Source organism: Thalassophryne amazonica, chromosome 10 (genome assembly GCF_902500255.1).
Source record: "Thalassophryne amazonica chromosome 10, fThaAma1.1, whole genome shotgun sequence".
NCBI lineage: Eukaryota > Metazoa > Chordata > Actinopteri > Batrachoidiformes > Batrachoididae > Thalassophryne > Thalassophryne amazonica.
Window position 1 is genome coordinate 21,947,317 of NC_047112.1, and position 12,000 is coordinate 21,959,316.

Consider the following 12,000-nt stretch of genomic DNA (forward strand, 5'->3'; position numbering starts at 1 on the left):
CTGCAGCAATCCACCAATCAGGCCTGTATGGTAGAGTGGCCAGACGGAAGCCTCTCCTTTGTAAAAGGCACATGGCAGCACGACTGGGGTTTGCCAAAAGGCACATGAAGGAGTCTCAGACCAAAATTCTCTGGTCTGATGAGACAGACTGAACTCTTTAGTGTGAATGCCAGGCATCATGTTTGGAGTAAACCAGGCACCATCCCTACAGTGAAGCATGGTGGTGGCAGCATCATGCTGTGGGGATGTTTTTTCAGCGGCAGCAACTGGGAGACTAGTCAAGATTGAGGGAAAGATGGCATCCTGGATGAAAACCTGCTCCAGAGCGCTCTTGACCTTTGACTAAGGCAATGGCTCATCTTTCAGCAGGACAATGACCCTAAGCACACAGGCAATATGTCAAAGGAGTGACAACTCTGTGAATGTCCTTGAGTGGCCCAGCCAGAGCCCAGACCTGAATCTGATTGAACATCTCTGGAGAGATCTGAAAATGGCTGTGCACTGACGCTACCCATCCAACCTGATGGAGCTTGAGAGGTGCTGCAAAGAGGAATGGACAAAACTGCCCAAAGATAGGTTCAAGAACACTTGAGGCTGTAATTGCTGGCAAAGGTGCATCAACAAAGTATGGAGCAAAGGGTGCAAATATGTATTGTATAGTTTTTATTTTTAATAAATTTTCCAAAAAAAAAACTTTTTTCATGTTGTCATTATTGGGTGTTGTGAGTAGAATTTTGAGGGAAAAAATGATTTACTCCATTTTGGAAAAAAGGCTGTAACATAACAAAATGTATGTACTGTATCTTCACTGGTGAATATATTCAGAACTTGAATGAATCACATGACTCACACTGGATTTAGGCAGCAACAAACAAAATACGTTTCTCATTCGTCACGCAGAATAAACGTTAAATAAATCGTCACAGCTGGGAAACACTAGCTACATCTACATGAAGAGCTCCAATCAGAATGGAAACCAGTCAGAATACAATCAGCGAATCCACAGCTGTCGTTTATATAACTATAATCAGAATATTGGGTATTTCTTTGCTGCAAAACAATTTCAAGGGCTATTTTAACATATGCAGAAAGCAGCTTTGGACCAACACAATTTCATGCCAACATTAGAGCTATGAATATTAGGTGCTCCATTTTTGCTGCTCAAATATTTGGTTCACTGCCTCTTAGCAAGTTTAGCATTGTTTAGATGCTTACAGGAGCCATCAACAAGCTTCTTGCAGCAGAATTCTGCTTTGATATGCGACTACTCTTCTTTGCAGAATTCGTGGTGTCCCAATTAAATTTGCTTGGTAAACTGCAACCTTTAAAAAAATCCTCCAAATATTTCTAATCGTGTTGACGTAAAGACTTTGAGAAGCCTTTCCTAAAACATAACCTGCATGTGTTTGGTATCACTGTCCTCTTGTACAAGCTTCTGTTCAAGTTTCAACCATCTATGTTTGGACGTTTTATTGATGTGCTCTGGGGCAGTCTTCCTTCTCCCTTATTCTATCAACTTTGGGCAATACTCCAGTTCCACTGACAGCCAAACAACCCCTGGAGCATGATGCTACCACCAACATCCTTAACACCTGACCACTTTGTGGTCAGCTGAAAACTTCAGCCTCAAACAATCGATACCTTGAAGGTATCGACTTTGGACCAGGAGCTTCTCTCTTGGATGGCAATATAAAACTGGCTTGATTGTAGACAGTGACTCTGGTATTCCAGTAGCATCCAGGTTGTGGTAGTCCTGCGACTTAGTGATTCCTGGGTTGTTGCTCATGTTAAACAATTTCCTCTCAGCTAAGTATCATAGCTTACAGTGCATCCAGAAAGAATTCAGAGCACTTCACTTTTTCCACATTTTGTTATGCTACAGCCTTATTCCGAAATGGAATAAATTCATTTTTCCCCTCAAAATTCTACTCACAGCACCCCATAATGACAATGTGAAAAAAGGTTTTTTGAATTTTTTTGCCAATTTAATAAAAACAAAAAACAAACAAACAAACAAAAAAACAAGAAATCACATGTACATAAATATACAGACCCTTTGCTCTGATGCACTGATGCACCTTTGGAAGCAATTACAACCTCACATCTTCTTGAATATGATGCCACAAGTTCAGCGCACCTATCTTTGGCCATTTTGCCCATTCTTCATTGTAGTACCTCTCAAGCTCCATCAGGTTGGATGTCTAATCAGCTGAATTTACCCCAGGACTTCAATTAAGCTGTAGAAACATCTCAAAGATGATCAGTGGAAACAGGATGCACCTGAGCTCAATTTTGATCTTCATGGCAAAGATTGTGAATACTTATGTACATGTAGTTTCTTAGTTTTTTTGTTTATTTTTTTAATAAATTTGCAAAAAAAAAAAAAAAAAGAAAAAAAAAGAAAAAAAGCTTTATCACATTGTCATTATGGGGTATTGTGCGTGGAATTTTGAGGGAAAAAATTAATTCATCCATTTTGGAATAAGGCTGTAACATAAAAAAATGTGGTAAAAGTGAAGCGCTGTGAATACTTTCCGGATGCACTGTACACCTTCTTATCAGCATCGGTAAAGTGGCTACACCTTCCAACTGTTTGAAATGATGATTGTTATAACATGCAGTTGTTCAAACACAGCACAAAGAGACATTTCTGACATGCTAAATCTAAAAGTTGTCTTTAAGTCTGCACTGAGCTCCTTGAAGTTGCCCATTGTAATGTGTTGGACAATCCAATGAGTACTGTCAAACAAAACCTGTATTATGTTGGCACAGAGAGGCTAATCAGTCATGATCACTCATACTGTAAGTTAATAGGCCTTAGCAATTTGAAAGTTGCACCACCACTGAATTGATAATCAAAGCCAGTGTTAACCCTGTGTTGATTTGCCAATAAAAAAATTTTTTCCCCCTAGACTACAGATGTATGCAATTATTCTGCCACAGAAAAAGAACAGTTCAAAGAAACCTTTGAAAGCCCAATATTGGCATGACATGATATCCATAAGTGCATAAAGGTTTATGACCACAAATGTAGGCGCCCCAAAAATCCTGAGATCCTCCTGTCCATTTGTAAGGCATCATGCCGGTTTGTTTATGCCACTATTCAAATGACGAACATGCTCAGAAAGTTACTGTACGCCTATAGACAGCAATCTTGTCAAATGGTTTATGGTCAGCCAGAGCTAATGGATTATTAAAGGACTGCAGCACCGTTGTTATTCGGACTGAAGTTCAGATCAGATTCAGCAATTCCATTCCGACTGACCAGTCCGACTTTGTCAGATTCTCAATCATTCTACTAATGCATTATTGGAGTCCACGTAGATGTAGCCAATACCATATGCATATATCTGTGAATAATGCTAAACATCAACCTGTAGCCTGTTGTGACTGGTTGATGGTAGAAATTATGTACTTTCTGTTTGTCTGTTTACCTGATGAACAATTTTGCCAAAGGCTTCTTGCAGTTTACCATGAATGGTAGCAAGCTTCTTTGCATCCCTGTTGGCTTCATGGATAGGAATCAGTACCTTGTACACTTCATTGACAGCTTCATACATGCCTGCCTGGAAAGGAGATTGAGATGTGAGCACCGCGTTATTCATCAACCAAAAAAATCATTTATTGACCTTTCTAAATGTGCACACTGTCTGAGAATTTAAAATCCTGTAACAAGAAAACACTATAAAGGTCACGTCTAAACAAAAAGTCAACAGACTTTAGACAGTGAGTCACTTTAAGTATTTCTGAAGTGAGACTTTTACATACAACAACTCAACCTTTGAGATAAGATTTTCTAGTCATTAATACTTACAGTTATGTTCAAAATAATACCAGTGTGTTTAAAGTAAACTTCAAAATCCTTATAAAAGTTTATATTTCAATAGGTCATGCTGCCTTATGCCGAAGAGGAAATGCCCTTGAAATGGGTGTTTCAACAAGACAATGACCTCAAACACACCAGCAAGTGAGAAGCATCTTGATTCCAGACCAACAAGATTAATGTTATGGAGTGGCCAGCCCAATCCTTAATCCAACAGAAAACTTGTGGGGTGACATCAAAAATCTTGTTTCTGAGGCAAAGCCAAGAAATGCAGAGGAATTGTGGAATATGGTCCACTCATCCTGGGCTGGAATACCTGTTCACAGGTGTTAGACGTTGGTTGACTCCATGCAAAGAAAAATTTTATTAATATTATTCCTTTTTCTTCACTTTCTGTGAAGTAATAACAAGTTAGAATTTTTTTTCTTCATGTTTTGATTTGGAATAGAATGTACAGTATTCCTAATAGGGATGTCCCGATCCGATCTGAAACCACGTGATCGGGCCTGATTTCCGATCACGTGGTTTCAGACTTGATCGAAATTGGACGTTGCATCCCGATCTGGAATCCGATAAAGATTTTATCCTCATTATTTTGATCATCGCTATTTCAAGCTCATTATTGCAGATTAATGGCACTTTCACGCGTTGGAAGTGTCAGAGGTGTTAGGAATCGGTCTAAAAAGCATTATTTTCAATGAGACGTGTTGCTTTTTATAGAGGCGTCAGAAGCGTCGCGTCAAAAGCCGAACTAAAGCGACGCTTCTGACGGGAGCGCGCACTGCTGCTTGCCGGCAGGCTGACGCGGTCAAAGTTCAACCCAATCTTTTTTTATTTTATTTATTTATTTATTTTTTAATTGAACAAAATAATAAACATAACAAGTTCAACCCAATCCAACTTTCAACGCTCTGAGCTGTGATGTAGCTTCACGCTGTGCAATAGGAACGACGCATCGGGCCAAAACACAGAAGACTAGTGGCAGAAACCACTGATCTCTACAAAATGGATCAGTGCAGAAACCACTGATCTGTACAAAACAGAAACGTGTAATAGGACCGCTCATTTATAGAGCAGTTTTCTGAAGAAAAATCCTTGGAAATGTTTTTGTTGTTTGTTACCTCAAAATTTCTGATTACTGTTTAAAAAAGTTTAGAACACTTGTAATTAAAATAGCTAAATCAATAAATGGTTCTTTAGAGACCTTTCATCTGTAAATTAAAACCACCTGTTATTTCAGATTAGATCATTTCTTGTTTAACATAAGGACCCTTGGACATTTATTTTTAGACAAATAAAATAACATGGAAATTTGTAAATTTTTTTAAGTCTGGTAGATTATTACTTGATTGTTCAAGCTACCTCAAGGAGAAGTGCACTGTTTAAGTGATAAATAATAAAATAAGGTGATTAAAATGAAAATATATATTTAGCATTTGTTCATTGTTCATTCAGTTTTTTAAAGTATCAGATCGGGACTCGGTATCGGCAGATACTCAAAATCAGATGACTCAGAATCGGATCCGGGCCAGAAAAACCTGATTGGGACATCCCTAATTCCTAATGTATTTGCATGTATGGAAATAAAAGCCATTATAAGGTTTTTGAGCTTTAGTCACTTTTTTGAACAACTCGCTATTATTTTGAATACAATTGTATAAGTCACCACCAGTTTCAGTATTTGGCCATTTGTTCTGCTTACCATGGAGAAAGAAGCAGCAGCCTGCTCCAGGAGTCCCACCAGGCCAATCTCAGTGAAGTACTTTCCTGAACAAATTCCTTCTTCATCTGGGGAAACCACGTCATCAGAGACTGCAGATTCCTCCAGCACATTGGAGGAAATGTTCTGGAGCATGTGCACATACAAACTCATGAAGAAAATGCAGAGGCAGTGGTGGTGGTGGTTCTTTTAAAAGAACAACATAGCTATAGAAATAATTCATCGACAGTTAAGAAGAATCCTCTTTACCTGGAAGGTGACACAGCCAACAGGCAGATACTTGCGGTCCTCGAGCATGCTGAGGTATTCTGCCACCAGGGCAGCGCTGTGCACCAGACACTGAGCAGCCTCGGCGTGGTTGTTCCTCTCTGAGTGTTTGCCAGCCATGTTCTGGAGCCACGTCAGCCGCAGGTCTGGAGACGTCTGGTAGCCTTTGGCAATCCTGACAGAGGAGGAGGATATGAAGGCACAAATATGCCACATACACAAAAGTGCCCAGAAACATTAAGGTGTGAAGTACACATACTAGTGGTAATAAAGGGGCATGGTTGAATGTGCATGTGTCATTTACCTGTACATGAGATCTATCAGCATCTCAGGATCTTCCTGGTGCTCCTTCATCTTCACTGTGTCAGAGAGGATCATGTGCAGGTTGAACACAAGGTCCTGGACCTGGAAAAACAAAGTACGTAGCTTACATAAGGTGCCGTGTATTTGATGACATAAAACCTCTTTCATTTTGTTTTCCACACTGCCACATACAAAAATATACACAATTTGTTAAATGAATCTGTACCTGGTCTGGGAAAGTTGTCTCTCTCAGCTCCAAGTCCTCCTCTGCATAAGTGAGGATGGTCTTTAGAGAGCGACGCAAGAACTCCTCGTTAAAATTCTGAGAAGTTCCCACCAGTGAGGAAAGCGACATGGTCACCTGCATCTTGACCCTGGCAAAGTTCTGAAAATGTAGCCACATACAAAAGAAAAAAGAGAGAGGGAGAGAGAGCACTGAGACAAAAACTCACAAAGGTGAGTGATGAATGACACCTTTAAATGGATTTGAGGGGGGTTAATGAACAAATTGTGGACTTGCTGCTTCTGAAAAGCAGCGAAGCAGTGGGTCGCAGCGCTGCTTCATTGCTTCAAGCTTGAAGCAGACCCACTGCAGAAGCAGCAGGTCTACAATCAACATAGAGAAATGATAATTTTCCTGATACGGATTCTCAAAAACAACGGCCACTCCGGCGTAATGTGAACTGAAGGACCGATAATGGAATCATTAAGCAAAAAGGCTATTGATGCCGGTGGATCTAATAATTTCTTATGGATTGTTAACAGCAACCGGTTCTCAATACCCATCCCTACAGCCCAGTATCATGAACCTATGATCCTGACCAATCATGCAACATCCAGCTATCAGTAGTCAACATTACAGCATTGCAGTTGTACTCACATTGCCAATCTCAAAGTTCTGCCTCATGAGGAGGTAGAGGGAGGCACTGGCGTGGGCCCTGATCGTACTTATGCTGCTGCTGCAGCTCCTCAGCAGCCGTAAGCACAAATCAGCACACTGCTCGGTCTCCTCCTCAAACAGCAGTTCAGGAAACTAACCAGAAGACACAGCATGTAAGGTCCTTAAAGTTACTGTGAAGGTGCAATTAAAATCAGCTTCATCAGCAGTCTAACCTTTGACACCAGTGCTCTTTGTGTGGCAAAACAGTGCTGTAGGTAGAGGGCACTCTGGTTGCAGGCCATACTGTGGAGCAGAACCTTCAGCACCCCACCTAAGATGCTCTCCTTGGATTCTGTCATTGATACCGTCTGGAGGCAAAGTGTTTATTTAAAGGCCTACATACACATTAAGACTACAGATTTTACAAAGAGGTTTGTTTACATGTATCTTAAAGAATGACTGACACACTTATCAACTGCTTATAATTTGTTGGGGTGCACGTGCACGTGTGTGCTGCATGTATAAATTTAACAGTTCTTCACTTACATACCTGCACGACAATCTCCAAAGTATCAAGTATAATTAAATTAGCTTCTGTTGCAAGGTTTCCATCAATAAGTGCTTCATGTTCTAGTTCTGCTCTGGTCCTGCAAAGAAGAAATAAGAAGACATTCTCTGATGTGGAAAAGTGGTTATCATCAAATTAATGATCGTGATGTTACCTCGAATGTTGCATAAGCTTCCAGTCATAACGTTCAAGCCACTTGACATAGGCATGAACAATGCAGAAGCGTTTGTGGAAAAGGACAACATAAAGAATCTCAGCCAGTTCTCCCATTTTCTTAATGTTTACTTTTTGAAATATAGCATTTTTAATGCAAAGAGAACATCTTGCTTATTAAACATGTAAAATTCACAGCTTACATGCAGTAAACATGGCCCACACTGTCTTTTCAGCAACAGCATATTCTAATGCAAGAAGCATGAAGGCCAATTTACATTTTCCCATCCAAATGTGCACAGCTGACACTCAGTGAGTCAACATCTACTTCCAGATGTTAAAGTGTCCACTAGGTGGCAGTGTCACAATTCATATCCATAAAACTGTAGAAGACGTCTGAAAAGGGAGTTCTGGCTTGTACTCACAGACCTGTTGACATCTATCTAACTTTACACTCAACCACAGGGAAAGCATAAACAAATTAATAAACCAACGCTAGTACATTGGAGAAAAAAAGTACGGTAACAACACTGTTGCATTTCTCTGATTAGCCTTTGTACTTGTAGTATGACTTGTACATCTATCTGGATTAAACAGGAATAATCCTCTTGAGAACTGTCCCGTTGCACGCCCTGGAAGAACATTAAGTGTGTGCAAACACAGTCTTTGTCCATTTTTAACTCATCTTCTAATACATTCACTTTATTCTATTATAATTATACTTAAGTTTATCTTAATGCGCTTCTGCTGCTCTGAAGTGTTTCAACAGTGTGAAGGTTTTGAATGCATAAATGCAGAAATAGTAGAACATTTCATGTGCAATTTTGGGGTTATATGCTTTTGATAATACCATTTTTAATTCTTTTAAGAGTGTATGTATGTATATTCACTGTGATACCTTAATTAAAATACATGCCTTTACAATCCACTGAAGAAATATACAAAAACACTGCAGAAATGGCAGTGATGTACCGTATTTTCCAGATTATAAATCAGAATTTTTTTTTGTAACTTGTTTGGCTGGTCCTGCAATTTATTTAAAAAATCCTTATCTACAGCCACAAGATGGCACCATCTGTCTACACTTGTAGTAAGGTGCTCCTGTATGCTGATCTGAATGTGGTACTGTCTGATCCACACTCAGGAGGGGTATTACAGAGACAGTGGCTGTAATTCACTATTAAGATGGGTGCCAACCTCAAGAACAACAACAAGGTCTGAATGAGGAAGATGTACTGGGCTTTAGCGAACAAGCAAGATAAATCATGCTCTCAAATTCAAAGACCACACTTTTGACTGAAGAGAGAGAACAATACTACTTGGCACTCAACTTGTTTGTACTTTGTGTGATAACCAGATCTGTAATGAGGAGGACAGCCAGGCAAAGGTAAGGCTAACTATCATTTTTTTTACATTATCATGTTTATTATATTAGTTTATATTATTATTTATAACATCATGTTTTAAAAATGCATATTTTTTTAAGTTTCTTTACATTTAGTGAAAAAAAAACATGCACACATTTAGCTCCATTTTGACGTTTTGGTTCAGTGGTGACAAGAAGCAGATTACTCTTGAGTCCTTTGTGCCTCATAACATAATTTATCCCAATAATGTCTCCTTTCTAACAAGGTGTTTTTGTTATAAATAAATATTGTATTTATTAAAGTGATTTTGCTACCTGTTGCATGAAGCAATTCAGCCCCATGTTTCAAAAATAAATATGACTTTTATAAGTTCTTTTCCTCTTCATGACACATTTTTTGACACGTGAATAATACTCTGGTGCAACGTTAAGTCCAGAGAATACGGTACATGGAAATAGAGTTCAACATGTGTTTAACCCATATTCTTTCAACTTGCATCAAACCTGCCTCACCTGTATGTTAAGTGTATTAAATGATTACGATGGATGCTTTTTTCTGAACCAACAATCCAGACAAGGCACACATTAGTCAGAACCCCATCACAAGAGCACAATGATTAAAAAGCAAAACAGACCCACTGCAACCACTACCAACCCTGACAGGCATGGTTATTGAGAGGGAGGAACTGATGGGATGGGGGGGGGGGGGGGGGATGATGGGGGCTCAACAGTCAAAATGAGGGCTATATTGGTGTATTCATTTGTTGATGTGTAGTTAGAAACCAGAAAATCAAACTGCACTATGCCTGCAGCGCTGCATGGCTATGGCTTTACCTTAAAAAAAAATTAAGTAGGAAGTCATTTTCACAAGTTATTCAGGATCAAAATTTCTGACAAAGCAATTTTATACAGGGAATGACCATCTCTAAATAAATCATAACTAACTTTACACATGAATGTGAATACACCAAAGCTATGGAAACAAAGCAGAGAAAATTCAAAGGCGTGAGCACACAGCAAATTTGGACCATACAATACCTGACTGATCTGTGACTCCTACATAAACAAACAGCAACATGAGAGAATAAATGGAAATTAACAGAAGGGAAAAAGACTACAACTGTACTTACAAAAGAACAGAAAGGAAACCTCAACGAAAGAAGCAAATCATTTGTTACCACGGTTCTAAAAAAGTTTAGTTCTGTCATGAATGGTAGGAGCTTGTTAGCTACAGTATGCAGTGGTGGGGACAGATAACCAAAAGGTTAGCTTCAATAACCATGAATCCGCTAACTGAAAAGTTAACTTTTATAAAGCTAAACCGATAAGTCCTTAAAAGATTTTGCTTAAGTTACAGATATAGCTAAACCGATAACTTTCAGTATTGATTTCAGTACACAGGAGCGACTGGCACAACAACAAGTCGGCACCTCTGTCTCACCAGATCTCTGTCAAAGAGACCTGGTGATCAGCGAGAAAGGAAAAAAAAAAAGATAATTTCTCTTGACACCATACAGACCTGCAAGTCATTTCACTGGAGTCTTGCACGGGCAGACAGTTTTGACTTATGGTTATAATTTTAAACAAACTAATTGTGGTCAAGTTATTGAAATTAACATCATGTCTGTCTTTTACAAAGTGAAAATATCAGCTATATGATTTCATTTTCAAGTAATGCACTAATTTTGAAGGTTTTAGTATTGAGACACATGCCGCATTGCATTATGGGTACATTAGTTTCCTGATGTCAGTGGTTGGCTGGTCGATATAACACAAAGTTACTGAAACGTGTGGTGGGTTTTACAAATAAATCTGTATTTGTAAATATGACATGACATTCGTAATGCGCCCTGCCTAAGTGTAAACGCACCATTACCAATTGTGTGGCTGCTCACACTGCCATCTACTGGCAGTAGATGGCAGTGTTTCAGTAACTGATTCTTTCAAATATTTATTAGAATACATGAGAACATGCTGCACTGTTTCTGGCTGTGGACATTCTTCTGGGCTTCTTCTGCCACCGTATGTGGTGCTGGCCCAGTGGTGAATAAAAGTGCATAGAGGCAGTGCTAACGTGCTGAAGAACACTAGTAAAAACCTGAAGAACATGCCAGGTTTTTCATTAAATAAGTATTTGAAGGTAATAAATGCCATTTTTGGCTTATTCTAATTTAACATGGAAAATTTGTGTTAACCTGAAACAAAGAATTGTGTCGTCATCCTATCGCACCAAATTTAATTGCACCGAATCAAATCATTCCACAATAAAGAGTATTGTCCTTGAATCGTATCATAGTCCATGTATCTCGATATGTACTGAATCATTTTGTAAGGAAGAGATACACATCCTTACAAATTAAATAAAATAAATCCTGTTCGTATGTAAATCCAACAAAAGAGATGGAACATGATAAAGGAGTGATGGGTATAAGGATCACTTGTGATGACAAATGTATTACTGATGAGGTTTTTATCAGTTAACATGTTAAGAAGACAAAAGTACTATGTAATTATTTTCACAAGTCTGTCACTCTTGCAATTGAATTTAACATATAATGCATCGGAACATGTTTCTAAGTGGCCTATTCTGCATATAAAAATAAAGTGGGTACATTTATTTTCTGGCCTGCCATGTAATAGCATTAGAAGTGGTCATATGGTTGGAAAATCAGCTGCTGTACTTTTAACCACAAAGGAAATCATTACCATTATTAGATTCACTTCATTAGATCCAGACACAGTTACGGTTAATAATTACATTGACGCTCATAACTGCAGAGCAAGTAATTTCTAATTACTCATTTTTGTTGACATAAATCAAGACAACAATTGTCAGGAAAGCAGTGTGAGAGTAAGGCAGAGCATACTTGTCCATCTTTTCACTGTTCTGTCTCCAGTGGGTCATGTCCTTCCTCCAACG

The 12,000-nt window shown here is 38.8% G+C and overlaps 1 protein-coding gene across 1 annotated transcript in view; it reads right to left on the bottom strand.

Annotated features, from left to right (window-relative positions):
- The window catches only part of dock7 (dedicator of cytokinesis 7), a 159,483-nt gene that overhangs the window by 18,525 nt on the left and 128,958 nt on the right, over nt 1–12,000 (bottom strand). The window contains exons 36-43 of the mRNA XM_034179543.1: nt 7,544–7,640; nt 7,227–7,361; nt 6,994–7,146; nt 6,340–6,498; nt 6,115–6,215; nt 5,793–5,985; nt 5,526–5,669; nt 3,435–3,566 (exon numbers count right to left, since the gene is read on the bottom strand). Of these exons, the coding sequence (XP_034035434.1) occupies nt 3,435–3,566; nt 5,526–5,669; nt 5,793–5,985; nt 6,115–6,215; nt 6,340–6,498; nt 6,994–7,146; nt 7,227–7,361; nt 7,544–7,640 (1,114 nt within the window). The remainder of the gene's footprint in view (nt 1–3,434; nt 3,567–5,525; nt 5,670–5,792; nt 5,986–6,114; nt 6,216–6,339; nt 6,499–6,993; nt 7,147–7,226; nt 7,362–7,543; nt 7,641–12,000) is intronic.